Consider the following 23,614-nt stretch of genomic DNA (forward strand, 5'->3'; position numbering starts at 1 on the left):
TTTGTACGTTTTGGGAAAAAGGGCCACTTGGCGTATGAGTGATATTTCTCTTAAATCACTCATACGCCAAGTGGCCCCGATTATAATTTAAAAATGCCAGAAAAATCCACTTAGACTTTAAAAAATATTTAAAATAGCCTTTAAATTTTGGCATAAAATAATAACAAAAAATATTAAAAATAAAAAGGGGTTCTTATCTAATTTCAAACATTTAGTAAACATTTTTTCTTTGAATGGGAATTTCATAGCATTTCAAAAACTCCCACAATATCTGTAAATTTTCTGATAAAAAATGTAATATCATAAAATATGGTATTAATATTTAAACTAAAAATTGGTCTTCTTTTGTTTCCAACATTTTATATAAAAATTTTAAAGCGCTTTTTAAGTGATTTTAAAACTCCCAAATATGTTAATCTTCAAAATAATAAAATAATAAATATAAACTCAATATATTTATGATGAAATTACACCTGCGCCCATTTTTTTTATCAGCCTGACCCAAATAAACACGTCTAACTGAGATTTATGAATCGTCACGCTCACATGTCATATAGCAGTCACGATTCCATAAATAGAATAGTTTAACTCGCCAACTTCATTTACATATCGCTTCAAAAAAAAGAAAGACAAAAAGAACATAAGAAAGGAATTTACAGAAAAGCCAATGACAATGCAAGGAAAAGTTAAGCTCTCTCCCCTTCGGATTTTCCGCGGAGCGTAAAGGATTTCCGCGGCGTCACGGAGCTCCTTCCACAGCCCACGTTGTGGCCAGATTCCGGGAATCAAATGACGCGTCCGGCTGCCATATACCGTAAACTGTATTGTCAACAAATGGCCCCGCCTCCGTCCTTCTCCCCCTTATTATTTATCACCTTTTCTGCACGTTTTTTTTTTATTTTTTGGGGAGTGTGAAGCCGCGAACTCGTGACGCCATTTCGCGACTTGTTGCCTACTTAGCGGGGCCGCATATCTTGGCACCCTGAATAATTGCCAGGGGAATATTTCATGGAGAATAATATCGCTGGGCTAAACTTTTTAAATGTGCCGAAAATAATTCATTGATAAAACCCAGAAATATACATGTTCTAGAAGCGTAGAGAAGTGAAAGCTTGCCGCGAAGCTTTTACGCAATTTTTTCCTTTGGCGCGTCTCGACATCGACATCGGCTTTTTTTGAATCGCCTCGGCCGATGTTGGTGACTGTTGGCCAATGGCAGTCGGCTTTAACACCGGATCGGGCCATATAAAAGGAGGCGGTTAGGCGAGTCAGCCACGCAGTGCTCAACAAGTAGCAGGAGCAACAGTTGACACAGTTGAAAAGTTCAGAAAAACATATATTCAGCACAGTTCCAAACTGTTTTTTCAACGGCATTTTAAAGTGAGTGTTGATTTACCGGAAAAGAAATCTCTTAAAAAAAATATGTACACAAATTCTGGCTAGTGCTTAATTGGAGCCATACGAAACCCCCTTGAAAAAAGCATACGAAAACGCGTCGCGAAATCTTAGAAATGCCGTCGCTTTCGTCATCAGTTTCTGCCAAGACCAAAATGAGTGCCTTATAAATAATAACACAATTAAAGGGATAATTTAGTGTGATTTAATGAATTTTTAAGTACAAATGAAATGCTAAAGGATAATAAAAATAGTGTAAAAAAAACGTATAAAAAATATATAAACTTTAGATCATTAAATGCAGCAAATATATAGCCAAGTGAATACGTTGTTTTATTTTTTATTACATAGTAAATTAATTTATAAAATTTAAAAATGAATTTTACAATTCCTGAAGGCTTAAATATATATTTTTTTAATTTTATATATTTAAAATATTGTCATGAAAGAGTTACTCAAGGATTTTTAAACATTTTCAAGGCCTTGTAGTAACTTAATCTTTCTCCACACATTCCTTTCTTCAATTAATTTAATTATTTATTATTTATTAGTTACATTTTATTATTAATTCCCTTTCTCCAAATCCCACTTGACAACCTTTAATCAAAGTAATTTGCTTTCAAACCGCAAGTCAAGTCAAAACCCAAATATCACTCATACGCCCCATATGTCGCCTTAAGTTAGTTGGCTAAAAGTTATGTGCTGTTTTCAAACCTCTCAACTTGAATTAGTCCTGAACATATTTTTGTGCGAAAAGTGCGCCATAAATACTTTATCAATGTCAATAACTCGAAGGAATTCCCCCGAAGGCCAAGCATAAATGTCAAGCGTAAATAAACCAATGAATGTCTTTGGGAAACAAATAGAAAAAAAGCATCAATATTTGCGGAAAATGCTGTCAAGCAATTGTGTTCGTTCAACTTCCTCTCTCTGACGCCTTTCCCCTTTTTTTACCTGCAGAAGAAGAAAAATTCCTTTTCTTGGCAATCACAAGAAAATATTAAAGAAATAAATAAATATCGAAAGCATTCAGTAGAGAACTCAGGTGCGTTTCAAAGGTATTTCGATGTGAGGACTCTGCATCCCACTGGAATTTATCCCGAGTCCTTGCAGTTGTTTACCAAAGTGTGTCAGCATTTTTTTCTTTTCTTCTCCTTTTTTTGTCTGGACCTTAGCAACTGGCTAAGGTAAGTTATATACCCCTGGCTAGAGCTTTCTTTAGTTACTGGAACAAAACACCTGAATTTAATAGAGAGTTTGATGACTTAATATTTTAGTAATATGGCAGAGAATGGACTTTCTGATAGGGTTTAATTGGAATTTGTTAGTTGTTATTAGCTAAAAAAGTTGAAAATTATAAAAAAGAGAGTTACTAGATTTGTGAGAAATATATATATGAAGTGGTGTCACGGTCGCCACTAGCAACTTATAAAAGTTTTAAATTTTTTATGTTTAATTCAAAGAAAATCCTCGAATCCTTTAAGAGGCTTCTTTAAATATATATATAAAATAGATCCAGAAAATGTATAAAAACTTAAGCTTAACTAAAAAGAGTACTTCATATAAAACTCAACTTTATTCAACTAAAACTCCCACCTTTTTCCAACCCTCCATTTCTAGTTAGACATCTGGTTTCCCTCAAACCCATTCGAAAAAAGAAACCCTTGGATTGGCATGCTCTTTGTGTGGAAAAGTCGACAATTGTCACCAGCTGGCTGGCAACCAATTCAATAAATTTGGAATAAATATGAAAATTATGCAACAATGTCCAATCTCCCCCCGGGCTATTACACAAGGAGACCCTGTCTAATTGGCCCTAAACCTAGGTACAAATGTCAGATGCACTTGGCCAGAACTGTCTATCTGTTCCCCAATAACTAATTAACCAAAGTTTTTGCACTATTCCCGGACACATGTCCTAACAAGTGGGTGGACATATAGTTAAGGACACTGCCTATATATCCATTTGGGACTCTGGGCCCACTTTCGGTTATATTTCAGCTCAATTTAGCAATTAGCCAAGCGTTTATTGCGAAAACGTAGCCGGACACGGGGACAAAAAGGGAAAAACAGGTGACAGGTAATGGACTCTCGTGTATATACAGTCCCCTGACCGCTAAATTAATTTTACTTCACCCTGGGGACCCAGAAATGTGGGTGAAACTTCGTGTTGAATTCTTTTCTTTCCTTTTTTTTTTGTGGACTCAGTCCCCTCTTTTTGACTTTGTGTCAACAAGTTAATTAAAGCATTTTGACAACGATTCGTGTTTGCTTTGTTTACTTAGCCTCCTCCTCCTCTCCTTCCTCCTTTGGGTAATTTTCGGCTGAGTTTCACTCCAAGTGGCAATCAAAGTGTAGTAATTGAAAAAGTTTTAGCTGTTCAGGAAATGCCCCAAGCGTATTGCAATTTCTGTTGCAAATTAGCTTAACAAATATCTAAAAACCAATTGCACTCTTTGGAATAGAAATCCTGAGCGAATAAAGACAAAAAGTATAAAAGAAATGGCAAATATTTAGACTAAATTATATGCTTCACAGTTGAGTTGAAAATTTTCGCAATCAAACTCAATCAAAACGTGACGGAAAAATGTCAAAGGAAATGTCTAAAGGAAAAAGTTCTTTCTTAATGAACTAAGCAAAGCGAAGGCAGAAAATTTTCATTCTTTTTTTGTTAGGGCGTGACTGAGTTAAATTATATTTTTTGTGAGGTTTTTTGAGCCTAATTAACCGTGTAATATTTGAGTAATTTAAATGATTTACATTATAAATGAAAAACAAGAAAGGAAGCTAACTTCGGCACGCCGAAGTTTGTATACCCTTGCAGATATTATTTCATTACATTTCAACTATACTTATAATGTTTACAGTTTGACAGTTACAGTTTTACATTCACACCTTTACATTTTCTCTACATCTACCGATCGCTCCTATGGCCGCTATATGATATAGTTGTCCGATTTTCATGAAATTTATACCAAAATTCTACAATAATAAAATAAGCTTATATCTCAGAGTAGATGAAAATACGTTGAAAAACAACGAAGTTATAATTTGTTTCCTATTAATTTCCCGATCGTTTCTATGGCAGCTATAAGATATAGTCGTCCGATTTTCATAAAATTTTTACCAAAATTCAGAAATAATATAGAATGGCCATATCTAAAAAATGGTGCAAAAATGTTAAAAAACAGCAAAGTTATAATTTTTTTTCGAAAAATTTATCGAACATTTGTATGGCAGCTATATGATATAGTCGTCCGATCCGGCCCGTTCCGACATATATAGCAGTGAGAGTATATAGAAGACTATATGCAAAGTTTCATTCAGATAGCTTTAAAACTGAGGGACTAGTTTGCGTAGAAACAGACAGACGGACAGACGGACAGACGGACAGACGGACAGATGGACAGACGGACAGACGGACATGGCTATATCGACTCGGCTGTTGATGCTGATCAAGAATATATATACTTTATAGGGTCGGAAACGTCTCCTTCACTGCGTTGCAAACTTCTGACTGAAATTATAATACCCTGCAAGGGTATAACCAGGAAAATAAGTCTTTAACTTGATAGAATTTCCAAATTGGTTTTTAAAACCCTTGAAAATTCCCCTAAAATCAAATATTCCAAATTTAAACCCAGCCCTTAAAGATGAATAATGAATTTTCAAATTTAATTATAAGAAAATCTTCACACTTTCGTCTTGTTTATTCAAATTTTCCAAAGTAAACAATATTTTTCGCTCCCTTGGCTAACAAATTAGGCAGATTCTAGACATCATCTCCGACCAGCTCAACCGCAAGTGCCAAAAGTTTCCCTGCAACTCATTTATATATGAATTTTTTCTTAAGGAAAAAAGAAAACAGTGAGGGAGGCTGGATTTTCTGCCTGTATCCACGGCTAATGGCCTGCAAATCCGCTGTGAAAGAGTTAAGCCAACCAGGCTCCTGTTAACCCCTTGCCATACGGTGTTTTTTTTAACCCATTGCCACCCACGTCAGCGACGGGGCCATACTTAATTAAATGAAACGGCGGCGAAGGCAATAAAAAACCCACTGCAGTACATGACAAAAAAATAATAATAATATTAATAATGGGTACACCTAGGCTACCGTGGTTAAATTTCAAAGAAAAAAGTACATAAACCCTAATGGAACCTGTCAATTTCTGGGTAAATAAAATATGTAGAGGCATACAAAATATAAAAAGGGTTTTATTTAATATTCAGAGTAAGCTTTTTGAGAGTTTTTTAAGGTTTAAATAATTATTTGAAATATAAATATTGAATATTTAACAGTTTGATAAAATAAAATATTTTAAAAGGCCAGAGAAACCCCTTTAAAGTAAACCGAAAAAATTCCCAGCTTGTTCTTAATCAAAAGGGATTATTTTCTCTCACAAAAATCATAAATTCTTGAATTTCTAAGTAATTATTTTTAACATTTGGCATCACAGTGCCAGCGAAAAGATTAAGCCTTCTCACAGAACAAAAGCCCCAAGAATGAGCAGCCCAGTTATCTAACCAAGACGCCTTTAGCAAGCCGATGATGTCCCCCAACCGAAAGAATTCTGATATACCCCTGACACCCACTGACTCCCACCACCCACCTCATCCTCCTTCGCGGTCTTCACTTGGGGTGTTGTTGGGGTTCCTCGGTGCCCTTGTTTGCGTGTTTATGTGCGTATTGTTTGCTTAAACACAAAGCGTCGCCCACGCGCAGATTCGAGGGGGGGAGGGGATCCCTGGCCTAGGTGGTAGTGATGGTAATTACCCTCATGTACATACATCTTTCACTTGCTTACAGGATACGCCATCGACGGAAGACAACACAACCCGCGCCTTAATCCCGAGGACACCCAGAGAGGCTGTAGTACACACCGTCATGAAGCCCGACATCCTGACACTGTGCATCCTAGCAACCGCGATCCTGGCCAGCGGGACGCGTCACGTAGCCGGCTTCCTCACCGCATCCGGGCAATCCTCTGCCAATGTTCCCAAAGTTGAGGGTGGAGAAGACCTACTCCCGGGCAATGTTGTTGCATCGGCGCCGCAGCGCCTCCACTTGCCCCCCATTTTCGGACGGCACGGACCATCGGATGTCCAGGATATTCAGAATGTCCAGGAGACGCAGGAGCGAGCTGTTTACGATCCCGGCGATGGTGAGTCGTAAACTTTCCGATTAACGCTGGCTCTTGCAGTAGTCGCGGACTTAAGGGACCATGACTCTTGCCCGAGATTTTGCTCGCTAATCCTAGTGCATCCTTTAAGGACTCTAGGGGGTTTCGTTCTTGATTTAAAGTATAGCATAAAAGCTGCTATTGAGAATCTTTTGAAAAAGGAGTTTTTGTAAATTAGTTTGAATTAAGTTGATGGCTTTCTTTTAGAAAAATTAATAATATTTAATTAAATTATATTTTTAACATAAATTAATATGCATTTCCTCTTCTAATACTTACACCTTTAACAATAGGAAGTCCCCAACTTCTAGGAATATATTTTATTGTTAAATTTCCAATCCATTTACTCCCCGTATCAAATCACTCGGAAAACAAGACCCAAATCCGATATGGAAAGTAAGGAGTGAGGGTCGAATCAAATTCATCAAAATATAAAAAAAAATAAATAAATGTGAACGATGGGCGTGTGTTAAGTGCTTGGCGCAAACACTGAATATTTTGTGTGCAGGGACAGCAATTTTGGTTTCCAAAGCCACTAGAAAAATTGTGCACTGACCGAAAATGCTAGGCCACCATGGGCCCTGGCGTGGGTGTGGTTACGGCTAAGTGCACGCCATGTAGTGTCACCCCTGCAGAGTATATGTAACCCCCTATTTTTTTACAACAGAGTCGCCAAAAAGTCGGCTATGAAAACGATTGCCGGTCACAAGAGATTACGCGGCCGGTTGACTCTACTCGTTACTTAATTGTCTTTTCGATGGGTTTTAGAAATTAAAAAATTTTGGTTTAAGAGTTTAAAATGCTTAAAAATTATTTTAAAGAATATATTTATTTATTACATTAACTTATACTAATTTATTAATAATTATTAACTTAACTTATATATTTTTAACCAGGTTACCACAAAAAGGAAACAATACATAAATCAAAAGATAAATCCCTAATATAAACGAAAAGAAAAACCGCATTTAATCTAAAACATACTTTTGGTAGACCAAACAAATATATTTAAATTCTCTAAAATAGTTTAAAATAACAACAAAGTTTAATACTCTTTTCTAATCCTTAAAATAATTATTTAATTGGCAAACAAACGAAATTTTGGCTTCAGAATCAGTGTCTTTTTCTGTAAAACTTAACTTGTGACATTTGTCAATGGCGGCTTCTCGTCTCGAGAGGCCTGCTGACGTGACAAAAGTCCTGCGGCTGCAGTGAGTCCTCTGACTGACGGCAATGAAAGGGAAAAGAGAGACGCGGGCTGAGTCCCTGCGACCACAAAACCCATTGCCGCCAGTCAATTTCCGTTGCGTTCATTGAGGAGACAGCACCCCGCGCTGCCAAGGGGGAGAAAATATTATGTTTAAGCAGACGGACAGACAGACAAACAAACTATTCAAACTTTCAAATATCAAACGGCGGAAGTTTCTCCTTCATGAAAGCAAAACGCAAACGGATGGTGGAATAAGCAGGAAAATGGGGCAGCTGGCAATGGGGTTTCTGTGGCCAGATTAGCAACGGCATTTTCTTCTCTAAACATTAAAATCGCAAATAATAATATCTTTTTTTACTTTTTGCTCATTTCACGGCAGAATTGCTACGCGCCCAGGAGCTGGGATTGGGAGTGCTGGGAGTTCCGCCGCCTCTGGCCACCGATTATGCCGACGCCGTTTACAACGAACTCCAAATGGCAAGCAACAAGTTCGAGGTTCTCAAGAAGATGGAGGAGGATTTGCGGGCTGAGCAGGAACTGGTGGACAAATCCGCTTTGCTCATGAAAATGCTAGAGGTGAGTGGTGGCAGCCAAAAGTCGAATTTCAAGGAGAAAGAGAAGCTGCAGATAGAGAAATTAAATGATGAATATAGAACATAAAGATTGGAAATTTAAATATTTCAATATTTTATAATAATTTCAAAATATAAAAAATAAACAAATTATAATAACTACAAAAATTTCTTCTAAAAATCCTTCATCTCCTGCAGGATCCCTCCCTGGAAACTCTACCCCTCGTCTACGTGGAGGAAGAGGAACCGGAGCCTGCTGGTTCTGAGGATTATGCTGACTTGGAGAATGCCGTTCAGGATTTGGTTTTGGGCCAGAGCAAGCCCAAGCGTTCTCGTTATTATCGCCGGTATCCCTGGAAGCGCCACAACAAGAATCGCGGGTAGGTTGCTCTCCATTTTCATAACTCTTGGAATACCCACACTCCACCATCACCCACTCCAAGTCCACTTTCCCCAAAAAGAGCACATTAATAATAACTAGAGAGTCCTTTCCGAACCTCAATTATCATTTGTAGTGTAGTGGATGTTGTCAGTAGTTCCTTTCCCGCCTACACAAAGCAGCCTTAAATCCTTAATCTGGGATATTTTTCGGAAAACCTCAAATTGCCAAGAAGAAGTCAGGGGAAGAATTTCGGAATAATAGGAAAATATTAATTAAAAATTGTTGTTTAAATTAAAAATATCTGCAAATCAAAATAATAAAATAAATTAGTCAAAATGTTTGTAAATGTTTGTAAAACCTTTTTTTAAAGCAAATATAGTCCCAAAAATAAAACCCTATCTCTGCTATTAAAGCATCCCTTCCCCAAACCAACCTGGCAATTTGTAGAGCAACCTCCCTCAAAAAAAAATAGAACCTACCACCCAAAACCCCTAGTAGTCTGTAATACCTTGAATAATTTACATTAATAACCATAATGTAATGCATTTATAAAGAGTTTCTTTAGGCCCGAAAGACAGATACACCCAGAAATCCCCCCACAGAGACAGAGAGAGAGATTGAATTTATATAGCCGAAACGTGAACGATTTTGCTAACTACATAACCATTACCATTATCAGTTCTTACATGAATTCTATCAACAGCAACTATGAACCGGAGCTGCGTTATGCCTGCACGCCCAGCAAGGAGGACATATTCAAGCTGCTGGTGAATCTTCACGAGAATCGCAAGGGCAATCACAGCAAGACGGTCAACTTCTGCAATCGTAAGCGTCCTGCCAAGGCGGTCTTCACCAACATACGCTTCCTGGGCTAAGGGACAGTCGAAGGACACTCTTCACACAGACACAGACAGGGCACTAAGACGGACTCTCAAACACACACATATGTATACCAAGCCTCAATTGTACATTTGCTGACCAAGTCGAGCGCCAAAAAACCATTCTGGAGAACAACAAGCACTAAAAATTAGCCTAAACTAACTAACTAATCCGCTGACTAAGCTAACCAGCTAAACGAAGTGAACTAAAAATAATACCTAGCGGATGATAGCCCCCTTGTAACTCTAATTGTAGACAATTAAAACTTTTATAACTCTCTCTCAATGTGTTGTATATAAAAATAAACAAAGTTCCAGTAGTAGTCCTCTCCCCTTTGGTTTCGTTGTTGTCGTTGTGCTAATCCCAGGAGTTAATTACCACTAAAAACGTTGCCATATCATTAACAAAGTCTCGTAACGTCGTCTCACTCGGTCCATGACATTAGAGTATTGTGCACCATGAAGGGGAAGTTTATAGTAAATGGAATTCTATATCAATGTGTACATACGAGAATATTGAAATAATCATTATAATATATACATGTTTATTATCTACTTGATGAAAAGTATAACTATGTCTAATGTAAAGTCGGGAAATATATATACATATTTCAAAAATAAACTTATAAAATACGACATTTCTTGTGCAATTCAAACGGCGACGAAGCGTCTTTCAATTGATACGTTCGAGGGATTGGGGAAAGTAACAGGATTACGAAATTTCTTTACTAAATCTCTACCAAATCTTTACTAAATCTTAACCAGGAGGTGATGGCCTGCGGCTGCAGTCAAGTTTATAGAACCCATGACATTGTCATAGAACCACTTCTAGAACCTTTAGAAGCCATCTTCCCAGTACCTTGACTTTCCATTTTCACGCCATAAATCGCTGGCTTTGTTAATCCCGCATAAGTACAGCGATTGTAAGGGAACCCACAGAAACTAACACCTTTGGCAAGTGCGAAACCTAGAAGATATATATACATGTATTTATCCATGACATTGAAATTGGGCTCAGGTCTGAATGGGACAGAGATTCCTCCAGCCAAGTGTGTGTTTGTTTGCGGAGACAACAACGTAACCATGTGGTTATCTCTTCTTGGAGAGCATCTATGCCTGGGCATGACGGATCCAGAGAAAGGGGGAGGTGGAGGCCAAGATGGGGCTGGGGGGGTAAACTCGTGCCGGGAGCTGATAATGACCATCGAGCGTGTAACCAACCCGCCGGATGACTAAGCGCAGTGAAAAGGCGTTTATATATATTTCATGCGCTCGCTATGACGTCAACACAAATGCTGCAGATACAAAGATAGAAAGATACAAAGATACAGAGGAACTGAGACTAAGCTTTGATCTAAAACACGGAAATCATTGTCATCTAACAAGAGCTAAAAACAATATTCATCTATATTAAATAGGGATTTAATTTATTAAGGATTTTTCTTTAGGGGAGAAAAGTCATAGAAAGTCATGACATGTTAAAAAGGTTCTTTAAAGATTTATAAAACAATATTTATATTAAAAAAAAAACTCTGGCAAAGGTTGAAGAATTTCGTTTAATTATTTCTAGCATTTAAAAATTCTTGGGAATTTCTCTGGCTTTTTAACAAAAAAATAAAATAAAATAAATAAAGAGTTCAAGACACTATTAATTTTTCTAGTTTTTGATTTTATTTGTTTTTTTTTTTTACAAATTCCTCATTCATTTCCTAGCCAAAAATATTGGGAAACCAACTCCTCAGCGGCGAGAAGCACAGAGGCTTGGTCAGCCAAAGAGTGTCCACCGATAGCTTCAGTACCTCCATGTAATCAAAGGAGCAGCTGCTCTGCTCAAAGGCCTTGGTAACCACCGGGGAAGTAGGCTTGGTTTCTATTGGCAGCTTGTCCTCATCTTCATCGTTCTCCAAGGCGGAGCGGGCAAAGGCTTCGTCGCCATCGAAATAATAAAACTCCTTTCTGGTTGAGTTCGTTTCCACCACGCGCGAGGGCTGTTGGGCATCGATGCCCCGGGCATAGGCTATCCTTCTGGCCTGTCGATAGGGCGTGGGACTAAAGGACACTGGATAGCCACTGAGATAGGCAGCGCCGCCGGCAGCCTGCATTGGCCAAAGATTCGGCTGTCCCAGCTGAGGAACCACACCCAGGCCAGGCTGTGGCCACAAGCCCAAGCCCACACCCAAACCCAAGCCTCTTTGAGGCAACTGGGGCTGCGGCTGCGACGGTTGCTGGAGGCCCAAGCCGAAACCTGGTATAGCATCCTGGCGACAGCCATCCGAGTCCTGATCCTGGTAAATCTCTAGCAGAAAGCCATTGGAGGTGGTGCTGCTGGACTGGCCGATCCGCATACGCAGAGCCTTGCGTCCCTGGGCCCAATGCGACTTGTGGACAAAGCCCGAGCGGCAGCCGCAGTAACGCTGGCCATCGACCTCCAGGAAGTCACCATTGCAGGCTTGCTGGCCGGCAAAGCCACCATTGAAACCTGAGATTCCACCTCCAAAGCCTCCTCCAGAGACGCCTCCAAAGCCTGCTCCTCCTGCATTCTGTCCAAAATCAAAGAACTTGAACTGTATCCTCAAGCGGCACACATTCGGCGAGCTTTTCTCTATGTAAAAGACGCAGTCCCTCTGCTGATTGGGCAGCAGATAGTTGAAGACAGTCCTCGGGAAACCCGGACTGGACAGATAGAAGTGGTTCTGATTGAAGCTGCTGGCACAGCAAAGATCCAGCTGTCCGCCAAACTGCTGCAGGCTCTGGGAATCATAATCCTTGAGTGTAACGGCATGGGGTTGGAAGGAAGTGGTCTGATATTGATCGGAGATGAGAGGCAGCTCCTGCTGAGGGTTCTGTATGTTCTGGTTAGGGATTTGGAGTTGCTGGGGGCTCAGGACCTGCTGAGGATTAAGGAGTTGCTGCTGCAAGAGCTGTTGTTGCTGTTGAGGTCTCTGAAGTTGCTGCTGCTGGAAGAGTTGCTGCTGCAAGAGTTGCTGCTGTTGCTGTTGAAGGAATCTCTGCTGCTCTTGGAACTGCAACTGCTGCTGGGAAGGTGCACAAGGTGGCGTCTGCTGAGGAGGATAATAGCCAGCAGGATAGCCCAGACGCTGGGGCAAGCCAAACGGAAATCCCGAAGGATTTGTTGTTTGCTGTGTAAAGTTCAATGATTGTTGGGGGGGAATCTGCTCCAGCTGCTGTTGCTGCTGCTGCTGCTGTTGAGGATGCAACAGATGATGATGCTTCTTGGGCGGCGACTTGGCGTTCACCTGCACTGTATCCCCATCCACTACATCCTCGTCGTCATCATCCCCCAGGCCCCTGGCCACCAAATCCTCCCTTTCGCAGGCCAGACGTGTGATGAGCAGGCGAAAGCCCCCGTTCGTTGTCCACGGCGAGTCGTCGCTGAGGAATCGCAGACGCAGAACGCCATCCGGAGTGTGATACTTCTTGATGCCCAGCACTTGGCCGCACAGGACATCCATGTCATCGCCATCGTTATCCAGGCCAATGGCCAAATAATCCCGACTGCAGTTCTCCGAGAGCTCCAGCTTAAAGTCGAGGAACTGGATGTGGAACTTGGTGGGACAGCGGTAGGGAGATCGCACCACATAGTCCCAGCAGGTGTTCACCGGATAGTTGTCCGGATAATTTGGGGAATCGATGAGACTCTGTCGCTGTCGATAGACACCATGTAGGCCGCACTGGGCCAGGTCATCGTGGACGGCACCCAGTGATCCCTGGGCGAGGATCACGACAAGAACGAGGATTCCCCGTAGCTCCATAGCGATATAACCGTTCCGTCCGTTAACGAAGCGCTCAGAGCGACAACTAACTCGCCAATGTTTGCCTGTCACAAAAATATTAATAATATTTTACATACAGGGCGCGTTGCTCGAAGACAATTTGCACTTTTGTTTGTTTCGCTTCTTCTGAGACCGCCCATTCATGAGTTTTTTAGTTCACTGAACCGCTTCAAGTGGACAGCAGGTTTTTCTTTTCTGAAGGTGCCAAAAGCTTCATAAAACCTAAACTCCATTAGGTGAAAAAATGAAATAAATAAATAAACAAAAAAACTAAATTTCACAGCATTCCAACGCTTGCGGAAAATCTCAGCTGTGAATCATTCAGCTTTTGGGGTTCTCTTTTCAGGTTTATGATCCATCATCATATGGGTGTAATAGAGTTTATCATATCAGTGAAACATAACACCAGTTAAGATGGTTCTATAAATTTTTATGAAGTGCAGTAAATGTTGTTTATAGCATATTTTAGTCTTACTAACATGTTTAAGTGTTATTTGTATAAATATTAACTTATTAATTACCATATAAATATTATTTTAAATATGTATATTAAATTATTAGTTATTTCAAAGTATTTAAATAGTATCAATAAACATTATTAGAACTATATGTCTTATTATTCTTCTAAAAATTCATAAACATATTTATTTTGTATTTTATACTTTCTATAAATGTAACTCTCACCTAACAAACAATGACACCTCATTTCCTCATGCACCCAGTTTAATCTTGAATCAATAAAGCCAACAAAACGGAACTTACATAACTTACAAAACAAAGAAATAAACAAATGTTTGGACCCGTGGGAGCGCATCTTGCATATGAGGAGGCACACACCCCCCACAAAAACAAAACAATAAAAAAAAAAGGCAACAAGAGTGTCAAGCAAATAAACACCTCTTTAAAAAACAGGTATTATCTGCTCTTGGCAGATCTCCTGCCAATGTTTGTTTTGGCCTAAAAAGAGGCTTATCTTTAAGCCAATTCGCTGGAGGTCCAGCGACACTTAGTGGGACAATAATTTTAAAAGTCGTTTTAAATGCGAAATGGAGATTGTTTTTTGACCCAAGACCCATCTGGCATATCTGGGAAATATCTGGAATTTTATAAACTGGATTAACACTGACTTAATTCAGGGGTATTTATGGTTTCCGCTGATTTAAAGTCAAGAAATAAGTGTTTAAATGGCATTGAAAATGTATATATATATTTTTATTCTTTCTTTATCTTATATGTATTCCCCACTTAACCCTTTCATAATATTTAACCCACAAACAAAGTATAATTTTTGTTTTTGCTAAAAACCCACCTCACTCTTATCTTTTTACAAAAATTTAAAACAACAAAAATTTAGAACCAGTTGAGAACGTAAACAAGAGATACAAAGATGCAAAGTTCTGGAGATAGATAGGGCTCCAGACCTTGGCAACGCATTGAGTCTTTGTCATATATTTACCCAATTATTAGTAGAATTATCTAAGACTCCAAGTTAGATATATGGCTTCTGCGAATAACACTGGCGCTGGCGAAATCCCTTAATCACACTTATAACCCGAGATTTCGCCAGGTATAAAAGGCGAGAATAGATGCAGAATGGTCATCAGTAGAGTAACAACTGCAGTCAGTATGTTTGCCACGCCCCTCAGACAACAGCCCCCCAATGCGGCTAGCCAGAGCCAGGGAAAGGCAATGCCTCTCGGTATGGATGGCCACGACAAACCGTTTCAGTACGAGATTACCGATCATGGGTATGGCAAGGATGCAGTGAAGGTGCTTCATGTGAGTCGCCAGGGTCCCGTTCACACCATCCAGGAGTTCGAGGTGGGCACTCACCTGAAGCTGTACAGCAAGAAGGACTACTATCAGGGTAACAACTCGGACATTGTGGCCACGGACTCGCAGAAGAACACTGTGTATTTGCTGGCCAAGAAGTATGGCGTGGAGAGTCCCGAGAAGTTTGCCCTGCTGCTGGCCAAGCACTTTATCAACAAGTACTCCCATGTGGAGGAGGCACACGTCCATGTGGAGGCCTATCCCTGGCAAAGGATCTGCCAGGATGAGACCAAGACCCAAGTCACCAATGGTCAGAGTCAGGGTCAGGCTCAGACTCAGACTCAGGCTGGGGGTAGCTGCAACTTTTCTTCAATTGACAATCGATCGCTGCACAACCACGCCTTTATCTTTACACCCACCGCTCAGCACTATTGTGACGTGGTCATGAGGCGAACAGGTGAGCTTTGCTGGCAATTTCTACCTAAGATCGCAACTATCTGTAGTTTACCCCTCACAGATCCCAAACAAACCGTCATCACCGGCATCAAGGGTCTGCGGGTGCTGAAGACAACGCAATCCTCATTCGTGAACTTTGTCAACGATGAGTTCCGATCCCTGCCGGATCAGTATGATCGGATATTCAGCACTGTGGTGGACTGTTCCTGGGAGTATTCCGAGACGGACAGTGTGGACTTTTCGCGAGCCTGGCAGACGGTCAAGAACATTATTATTCGCAACTTTGCCGGTGATCCCCAGGTGGGCGTATCCTCGCCCTCTGTCCAGCACACTTTGTATCTGAGTGAAAGACAGGTCCTGGATGTCCTGCCGCAGGTGTCGGTCATCTCGATGACCATGCCGAATAAGCATTACTTTAACTTTGACACAAAGCCGTTCCAGCAGATCGTGCCGGGGGATAACAACGAGGTCTTCATTCCGGTGGACAAGCCGCATGGCACCATCTATGCTCAGTTGGCGCGAAGGAATATCAACAGTCACCTTTAGATCTCAACAAATTTTAGGGGATTTTTAAAATTTATTTACTCTTTTTGATGCTATTATTTTGACTAGTGCAATAACGCGCTAGAATATTATCAAAAATAAAATTAAATTAAATTGAAGCCTTTGAACTCTAATTCTGATTTGTTTTTGGTTGCTACTTTTTAATTTTGTTGCCATGTCTTATCAACTAAAACAATAGATTTGATTTTCAGCAAAAAGTTTTAATTTGTATAAATCTCGGCTGTTTAAGCTGGCCAATGATATGCCCACTTGTACACTTAACAAAACACTGCTAATTTCCATGGCAGCTATCTCCCGATTTTCTTTAAATTAAAACCGAAATTTTGAAAAGAAGATTTACATATCTCAGAGTATATATTAATATATTGAAAAATAGAGGGTATAATTTGATTTTATTATTTTTTCGATTGTTCCCAAGGACGCTATATGATATAGTCGTCCCATTTGGATTCATTTAAAAAGCTTTAATTATTTTTTGTTGTGTATAGGTGACCTCCATTTTTATATAGCCACAGCGTGTGCCTTCATCTTTATAAATAAATAGCTCTTATCAATGCCAGCCAAAGCCAGAAGCCTCTTCGTCTTTGAATAATTCGAAAATCAGTTTACCAAAGACTTTCAACTACCGCGGTTTAAAAATCTCCCGGATTCAGGATGCACAGCATTGGATTTTACCTCCTTTGGACGCTGACTGCCTGCGTTATTTGGCAAGGATCAGGGGCGGAGGGGCCAAATAGATGTGAAAGTTTCTGTATGACGGAATTGCGACCCCTCCTGGACAAAGTGATCAGCGGCCAGGATGATGCAGACAATGAAACCAAAGCGAAGCTAGACAGATTGGAAGGGAAAATAAAAGATGTACAGGTCAAGCAGGAAAACCAACTTCAGGCAGCCTTGACCAAATTGAAAACCAGCTACAGGAAATTCTGAATAAGATGGAAGAGACCCAACAAGTAGCTGACGTGGAAGATAGGAATACAATACCAAATGGTTTCGAGAAAATCGGCACGAGGTATTTCCGAATAGTTGAAGAACATGCAAGTTGGGGGGAAGCTGAGAGAAGTTGTCGTGACATGGGTGGTTACTTAGCCTTATTTCGAAACCATCGCGATTTCTACGGCATTCAACCAAAGCTTCGAACGAAGATTAATTATTGGATCAAGACAGAGATTGCGAGCGACAAAAACCACGTGATAAAATGCTTCATATTCACTAAATACGATACTAGAATACAAGTGACGGACCACGATTGTAATGATCGCTTTTATTTTATTTGCCAAACGGACAAATGAAACTTAGTCAAATTCGTATTCAAAGTTTTAAATAAAGTTATATATAAAAATACCATACCAATACTTTCTCTTCCTGACTTTTCAGCAATGAACATTTTTTTCAAGGATTAACTCGACTTTTGGTTTAATAATTTAGTTACATTTTCAACAATATTACTTAGACAATGAATTATTATTTGATTTATTCGGGCTTAGATTAATATATATCCAACTCTTTTGCTTATTCTGAGTTATTTTTTTAAAAGACACATACCTAGACTTTAGACCAACATATCTTTGAAATATTGAATAATCTGCCCGTAAATTTTGCTTTCCATACCCAAAAAGAGGCAATCAAATTCGCAATTTAGGTCGACTTTCAGCAGCGGTTCCTCCGAAGTGGAATCTACGGTGCCAATGTTCGGTGTTAGCTTCAGAGCGCTCATCAGGCTTAGTGCCTTATCCTTGGTATTTGCATACTCATCCGAACGGATTACCTCAAAAGCCGCCTCCTTTAAGGCAGGACAGAATCTCTTGAAGTAGTTGTGGCGATCGCAAAGACGCACAGCCTTTATATTCACGCTGCCGGTATCGGTGAGCTCTTTGAAGGCATTAAAGCACTTCTTGGTCTCTAGCATGGTGTCCCCGAAATCCCTAGTCATCTCCACGTTGGCATCTGGCATTTGGTTCGAGATCAAGGCTAGGACTTCACTGGCCGCCAGCTGGCGGGCATACTTTTTCTTATCCGCCTTTGCATAGCACTTAATTGAGCCCACGGAGCAGCTGGCCACAAAGTCCTGGGCACTACTGCTAGAGCTGCTCTGCGGCACAGCCTTGATGATGGGCTGTGGCATACCATGGAGGAGGCAGTAGTCGCGCAGCTCCTTCAGCATGTCCCGATTTAAAATCTGGATTTCCGTGCTGACTCCGGGATGTACGCTGAGCTTGCGCCAGAGATTTTCAGCTGCCAATTGTTTGGCTTCTCGCTTGGTGCGTCCTGAGATCATTTTTTTAAATTCTTTGTTTACTTTAAATGGTTAAGAAATTAACTTTTTTTACCATTTCCATGGGATTCCATTTCCAGAGCTTTTACCTTGCAGATATAGCCGCCCTCTCGGCCTATGATAAAGTCGTAAATTGGAGTATTCTTGCTGGATTTGGAGCAGAACTCCTTAAGAGCAGTCACAGCTGGTTTGTTTTCCATCAGAAATGGGGGTTGTGGCACAGATATATCTCGACAGCTATTTCAGAAAACGCACAATAACTTTTTAGGTTCAAAAACTCAACTAATTCGACGCCTACTTTTAGGCAGTATTATTAAAATTATATTCTTAATATTATTAGAATTAAATTAAAAATAAAAACTTTTACAATCAACCTGGCTTTGTTAAGAAAATTTCCAAATTTGTCAAAACGTCCTCTCTATATCTCAAAATGAATCAGAGATTGTAGACGAAATTGTAGGTTTTTTGTTTTCTAATAAGTTTTGGCCCTCGAAATTTGTTTTCCAAATTGACAAGCTACTATTAGCGAATCGATAGTCCGCAGAGGTTTAGCAACATGACCCAACGACTGGCATTGCAACACATCCTGACCACCCAACTGGCCAATAACTGGGAGCGGGAGGATTCGGCCAAGGCCACGCTGGCCAAGCTGAATGGCCGGAAGGACAAGTTGAGGCAATCGCTAAGGACGATCCATGTGCCGGCTCGCTACCATGCCATGATGCCTGAAACGAGCAAGACGTACGAGAACATGGTGGATAGAATTCACCAGACCATGCAGTGTAAGAAAAATATTAATAATAATAATAATATTTGTACCTTAACTTTAATTATATATTTTGTATACTCAATTCCCTTGCTTTCCTCAGCGGTTAGACCCAAACGAAGACCTCTGCCAGCAGTTGCCTTGCCTGATGCCGCGATTCCGGCTGGTTCTACCACAGTGTCAACACCACTGCCATCTACGCTCGTGCCCAAGCATTATCCCAAGCGCAGCAGATCCGGTCGAGTCAAGGGCGGTGCCAGTCCAACGAAGGCTCATGGCTCCGGCTCCATTACCAAGGGCAACCAAAAGAACTTGGCCTTAATCCGGGCCGGCTTGAACTTGAAGATGCAGCAGGCCAGAAATGGTGGTCCAGCCACGAAAAACCTAAAGGGTTTGTCCGTACAAAAGCATATGAACGAGGTCATGCGGCAGAAGAACGTCCTGGAATCAATGCTAATGCAGCACAAACGATTGCGACAAGACCGTCAGACCATTGTCATGGACATGCAACGGATGCGGGCGGATCTGGATAGGATTTGCAACAAGCTGGACAATTCCCTGCAAAGCCTGACCTCCACGGTCACCACCTTCAGCATCGCACCGTCGCCGGCAAAGGAGGCCATTAAGAAGAAGGTCTCGCACAGCAGTGTCGTCCCCCGCAAAGCCAAGGCTAATCCTATTCCAGCGATTAAGGCCCAGAAGAGTGGCACCCAGAAGATGGCATCGGTGCGCCGGTCAGGGATTCTCAAGGCCAAAGCCAATCCCAATATGTGGAACCGGCAGCGTCTGCACGCCAATTAGGTATGCACGAAAATAAAAAGCGGCTAGCATTTAAGCATTTAAATATTTAAATTTTAAATTATCGATAAATGGCAATGCTGTAAGGCGCCTACCATTATAGTGTTGAGCAACGTATGGAAAACTATTGCTCAAAAATAGTAATTTATTTTTATACATAATCATAGGAAACCAAATAAATTAATAAAAGTAAAAATACAACTTAAATTTTTGCATTTATTTTAAATTCAATTTTAATTTAAATTTAAATTTGATTTGTCCGACACGTAACCGATATTATCGTGACGCAGCTATTTGTGGTGCCTTTGTTGCCAATCGATATATCGATACACGAGTTGGCCCATCTCTACTTGCTCATGGCGTCTGTTTTTCGCCACTTTTTTGTTTTTCGTTTATTTATGTATATTTGCCACCTTTCCGCCTAATTTCTTAACAATTCGGAGCCAAAGATGGGCTCCTCCAAGAAGCACAAGAAGAACAAGTCGGAGCGTCGCGAGAAATATGAGGGTAAGCTTCGAATAAAACGGGGCTCCGTCTACGTGAGCTCCCCCCTGTGATGCGCCATCTCGCTCTAGCCGCTTTTGCCGCTTGTTGTTGAGCGTGTGTGCACTGGAAAAAAAAAAAGAAGACTCTTTTAATTAATTTTATATTTAAAAAAAAATTTATTTAAAAATAAAAAATTACTAATTACGTTTATTTTAAATGCAGAATACAGCCAGCACCAGGATCCTGCTCAGCTGCAGCGTGGCCTGAAGCTGATCCTCAAGGTCGGTTCTAATAATACTCCGGAGTACAGTGCCAATTCTCCGATGGTGGACGGCGGACCGCCCACAGCTGCCGAGGCCATGATGTCTCCTGTGCCCGAAGATGAGCTGCAGGATCAGCAGCAGCAGCTAGGCCATCGCGAGCGTCACAAAAAGTCCAAGAAAAAGAAGAAGAAGAAGGATCGCGATCGAGAGAAGAAGCACAAACATCATAAGGAGAAGCGCCACAGAAGCCGGGATCGTCATAGGTCAGCGGATGACGACGATATGGTCCTGCCAGGTGCCGATGATGCTGCCTGCAGTGGCTTTGCTCCGCCTTCGGTGGCACCACCTCCGGCCTCCGCATTGGATGCCGATTCTAGTCAGGATGGTTTCAGCTTCATGGACGATGACGACCAGTCGCAGCCGCTGCCAGAGAATATTCTGTTCTATGCTGGAATTACCACGGATAACTCGCCTTCCAATTGTCCGGTGACAAAGCCCATAGCACCGCGCAAGCTGGACGACATACTGATGGGTGGTGACTCTTCGTCGCTGCAATCCTCATCGCAGCTGGGTTTGGGGGGCAGCAGTCCCACCAAGCCGCTGCCAGACGTAAGTTAACACTTTAATTTTGTGAACAACACCAAACATAACTTCTCCTTCGACAGCTACTTATACCATCACCATCGACGCCTGGCGGTACCAACTCCCTCAATGCCTTGACACCCAAGGGAATTCTGGATGCGCCCAAGACCCCCAGCAGTTGCAGCGAGTCGGGCCGGGAGCCCCGTAGCTGTGTCCTCAAGCTAAAGCAACAGAAATCCCCATTGAACAAGCTGTTGGAGCATCTGTTGCGTTTCCTGGAAAAGCGAGATCCGCATCAGTTCTTTGCCTGGCCCGTCACCGATGACATGGCGCCTGGCTACTCCTCCATTATCCACAAGCCCATGGATTTCTCCACGATGCGTCAGAAGATCGATGATCATGAGTATGGTGCATTGACGGAATTCAGCGATGACTTCAAGCTGATGTGCGAGAATGCCATCAAGTATAACCATGTGGATACGGTATATAACAAGGCAGCCAAGCGTTTGCTCCAAGTGGGCATGAAGCATCTGCAGCCGGAGAACCTTATGCGGAGCCTCAAGCCCATGTCCGGTTATATGCGAGAGCTAACGGCCAAAGAACTTGGCTTCGAGTTGAACACCAATGATATGTCACGGGAAACTCACGATTCGGCAGATGAGGGAGCTTCAACGGGGGCCGAGGAGCTACCCACTGCCGCCCAGTTGGAGGAAGAGGAACGCAAGCGGACGCTACGCCTGGCGAATACACCGAAAACTCATTTTGAGCCCTATGTCGATGACTTGACGGGCGAGGAGATCCTGGCCCAAGTGCAAAATGCCGCCCAACAGGCCAAGCAGCGAGTGAATGCCAAGAGAAACGCCCACAAGATGGGCTTCCTGCGACAGGGAAAGGATGGCAGTACCACGCTGAATCTCCTGACCAAAGAGGAGAACGAGGGACCCGAGAGGGTGGTGACCATTGGTGATCTGGTTGGCAAACTGCAAACGGGCAGCACTCAGCTGCAGGTGCGACAGGTGGACAAGCGGAATGCCATGAAGACAGTGAAGCCTCTCAGCTACGGAGCCTTTGCCAGCTTTGCACCCACTTTCGATTCGCGCTTCTCCACCCTGAGCGCCGAGGAGACCCAATTGGTGCTGCGTACGTATGGCGATGCCTCCAGTGCGGAGTACGCGGAGAGCATCTTACAGTTTACCAAGGACTCGAGCTTTGGCACGACCATTGCAAATGGTTTGCTTGACATTCTCACCAACGGGGAGCACAGCAAATCCCTGGAGGAGCTGTACAACATGCAGCTGCACTCGTACGAGCAACGTGAAATCGACAAGTGCTTTGAGCCCGAAACGGAGGCCCCAGAAACCGCCGAGCAAATCGAACAGGAGTACGAGAAATACAAAAATACCCAGGTGGACTTTAAGGGTCTGCACTCACTCAAGGATCTGGGCATCGATGTAAGCTTCTTGGATGGCATGGAGACGGAAATGAAGAACTTCGAGCTGAATCGCCGCATGCACGAGCATCTCAGTCAGAATCTGACGTTGATTGAGAAGCTACGGGTGACGCAACACGATCGTCTGTCGCAGCCCCTGCCGAATCACCTCGGACTAGTGCCGGCGGCTGGCCAGGAGGAGGCGCAAACAGCCCAGCAGCTGACCCAGCAAATCAGTGAGCTGGCCAAGAAGCTGCCACCATCTGCCATAGCCGATCCCTATGCGCTGCGCAAGGCTATGGGCATGTCTTATGGTATGTCTACTCTCCTTCTCTTCCTTTTTTTTTTTTTTGGTTTTAATTAGATTACTTTCCTTTCTAGCTGGCTTGCCACCACCTCGTCCAGCCTCGCCACGTGTCCAGCTGCCGGAGCTGCTGCAACAGCCAGTGGCCTTGCCCCAGCTTCACCAGCCGGTGGTGACCATGGAGATTGATGACGATCAGCCGGATCAGCAGCCAGGTGGCGGTGGCGATCTAGAGAACGAGTTGCGCGAGTTCCTTGAGAGCGGCTCTGGCCTGCACGGAGCAGTAAATCCGGCGGATGACAACAGCATTGTGGCCCAGCTGCTGCTCAACTAAGTGGAGGTCGATAGTGACCAAGACGAGCGCTATGTTTATAATGTAAGATAATGACATTTTTGCTAAATTATTTTCATACTTATAACCCAAAACATGGCAATTGCACACTCTGAATAAAAACTAAGGAAAGAAAAGTAAATTTAACTAAAGCTAGGGATGTTTTTAGGGGAAAA

The 23,614-nt window shown here is 42.0% G+C and overlaps 6 protein-coding genes across 7 annotated transcripts; 4 read left to right on the plus strand and 2 right to left on the minus strand.

Annotated features, from left to right (window-relative positions):
- The first annotated feature begins 1,290 nt into the window (after positions 1–1,290).
- LOC108079582 (uncharacterized) lies at positions 1,291–10,204 on the plus strand. 2 transcript variants are annotated; one of them, XM_070288381.1, is made up of 5 exons: positions 1,291–1,380; positions 6,203–6,557; positions 8,165–8,361; positions 8,556–8,737; positions 9,419–10,204. In XM_070288381.1, exons 2-5 carry the CDS (start codon positions 6,281–6,283, stop codon positions 9,612–9,614), a joined length of 852 nt encoding a protein of 283 aa, XP_070144482.1. In that variant the 5' UTR covers positions 1,291–1,380; positions 6,203–6,280; the 3' UTR covers positions 9,615–10,204. The 2 variants fall into 2 exon arrangements, with proteins under 2 accessions (XP_070144482.1, XP_017029415.1); XM_017173926.3 differs by having other exon boundaries at positions 9,443–10,204.
- Positions 10,205–11,326: 1,122 nt separating this feature from the next.
- LOC108079575 (uncharacterized) lies at positions 11,327–13,400 on the minus strand. The gene has a single exon (XM_017173919.3). It carries the CDS (start codon positions 13,388–13,390, stop codon positions 11,327–11,329), a length of 2,064 nt encoding a protein of 687 aa, XP_017029408.1. The 5' UTR covers positions 13,391–13,400.
- Positions 13,401–15,016: 1,616 nt separating this feature from the next.
- Uro (Urate oxidase) lies at positions 15,017–16,311 on the plus strand. Its single transcript, XM_017173897.3, has 2 exons — positions 15,017–15,641; positions 15,702–16,311. Exons 1-2 carry the CDS (start codon positions 15,038–15,040, stop codon positions 16,184–16,186), a joined length of 1,089 nt encoding a protein of 362 aa, XP_017029386.1. The 5' UTR covers positions 15,017–15,037; the 3' UTR covers positions 16,187–16,311.
- Positions 16,312–17,603: 1,292 nt separating this feature from the next.
- LOC108079583 (uncharacterized) lies at positions 17,604–18,770 on the minus strand. Its single transcript, XM_017173927.3, has 2 exons — positions 18,535–18,770; positions 17,604–18,472 (listed from the first exon to the last, which is right to left on the minus strand). The coding sequence occupies exons 1-2, from the start codon at positions 18,677–18,679 to the stop codon at positions 17,757–17,759; spliced, it is 861 nt and encodes a 286-aa protein (XP_017029416.1). The 5' UTR covers positions 18,680–18,770; the 3' UTR covers positions 17,604–17,756.
- A 109-nt stretch (positions 18,771–18,879) lies between these two features.
- Positions 18,880–20,089, plus strand: LOC108079573 (uncharacterized). Its single transcript, XM_017173917.3, has 2 exons — positions 18,880–19,261; positions 19,349–20,089. Exons 1-2 carry the CDS (start codon positions 19,036–19,038, stop codon positions 20,044–20,046), a joined length of 924 nt encoding a protein of 307 aa, XP_017029406.1. The 5' UTR covers positions 18,880–19,035; the 3' UTR covers positions 20,047–20,089.
- Positions 20,090–20,358: 269 nt separating this feature from the next.
- Brd7-9 (Bromodomain containing 7/9) lies at positions 20,359–23,590 on the plus strand. The gene is made up of 4 exons (XM_017173992.3): positions 20,359–20,550; positions 20,752–21,401; positions 21,458–23,117; positions 23,185–23,590. The coding sequence occupies exons 1-4, from the start codon at positions 20,493–20,495 to the stop codon at positions 23,439–23,441; spliced, it is 2,625 nt and encodes an 874-aa protein (XP_017029481.2). The 5' UTR covers positions 20,359–20,492; the 3' UTR covers positions 23,442–23,590.
- Positions 23,591–23,614: the final 24 nt, after the last annotated feature.

Source organism: Drosophila kikkawai, chromosome 2L, assembly GCF_030179895.1.
Source record: "Drosophila kikkawai strain 14028-0561.14 chromosome 2L, DkikHiC1v2, whole genome shotgun sequence".
NCBI lineage: Eukaryota > Metazoa > Arthropoda > Insecta > Diptera > Drosophilidae > Drosophila > Drosophila kikkawai.

Coding starts and splice junctions, on each gene's coding strand:
- LOC108079582 (XM_070288381.1), top strand. CDS start 6,281: ATGAAGCCCGACATCCTGACACTGTGCATCCTAGCAACCGCGATCCTG. Junction 6,558..8,164: donor TGTTTACGATCCCGGCGATG/GTGAGTCGTAAA, acceptor ATTTCACGGCAG/AATTGCTACGCGCCCAGGAG. Junction 8,738..9,418: donor CGCCACAACAAGAATCGCGG/GTAGGTTGCTCT, acceptor TACCATTATCAG/TTCTTACATGAATTCTATCA.
- LOC108079575 (XM_017173919.3), bottom strand. CDS start 13,390: ATGGAGCTACGGGGAATCCTCGTTCTTGTCGTGATCCTCGCCCAGGGA.
- Uro (XM_017173897.3), top strand. CDS start 15,038: ATGTTTGCCACGCCCCTCAGACAACAGCCCCCCAATGCGGCTAGCCAG. Junction 15,642..15,701: donor CGTGGTCATGAGGCGAACAG/GTGAGCTTTGCT, acceptor TACCCCTCACAG/ATCCCAAACAAACCGTCATC.
- LOC108079583 (XM_017173927.3), bottom strand. CDS start 18,679: ATGGAAAACAAACCAGCTGTGACTGCTCTTAAGGAGTTCTGCTCCAAA. Junction 18,473..18,534: donor AATGGAATCCCATGGAAATG/GTAAAAAAAGTT, acceptor AAATGATCTCAG/GACGCACCAAGCGAGAAGCC.
- LOC108079573 (XM_017173917.3), top strand. CDS start 19,036: ATGACCCAACGACTGGCATTGCAACACATCCTGACCACCCAACTGGCC. Junction 19,262..19,348: donor AATTCACCAGACCATGCAGT/GTAAGAAAAATA, acceptor TGCTTTCCTCAG/CGGTTAGACCCAAACGAAGA.
- Brd7-9 (XM_017173992.3), top strand. CDS start 20,493: ATGGGCTCCTCCAAGAAGCACAAGAAGAACAAGTCGGAGCGTCGCGAG. Junction 20,551..20,751: donor GCGTCGCGAGAAATATGAGG/GTAAGCTTCGAA, acceptor TTTTAAATGCAG/AATACAGCCAGCACCAGGAT. Junction 21,402..21,457: donor CCACCAAGCCGCTGCCAGAC/GTAAGTTAACAC, acceptor CTCCTTCGACAG/CTACTTATACCATCACCATC.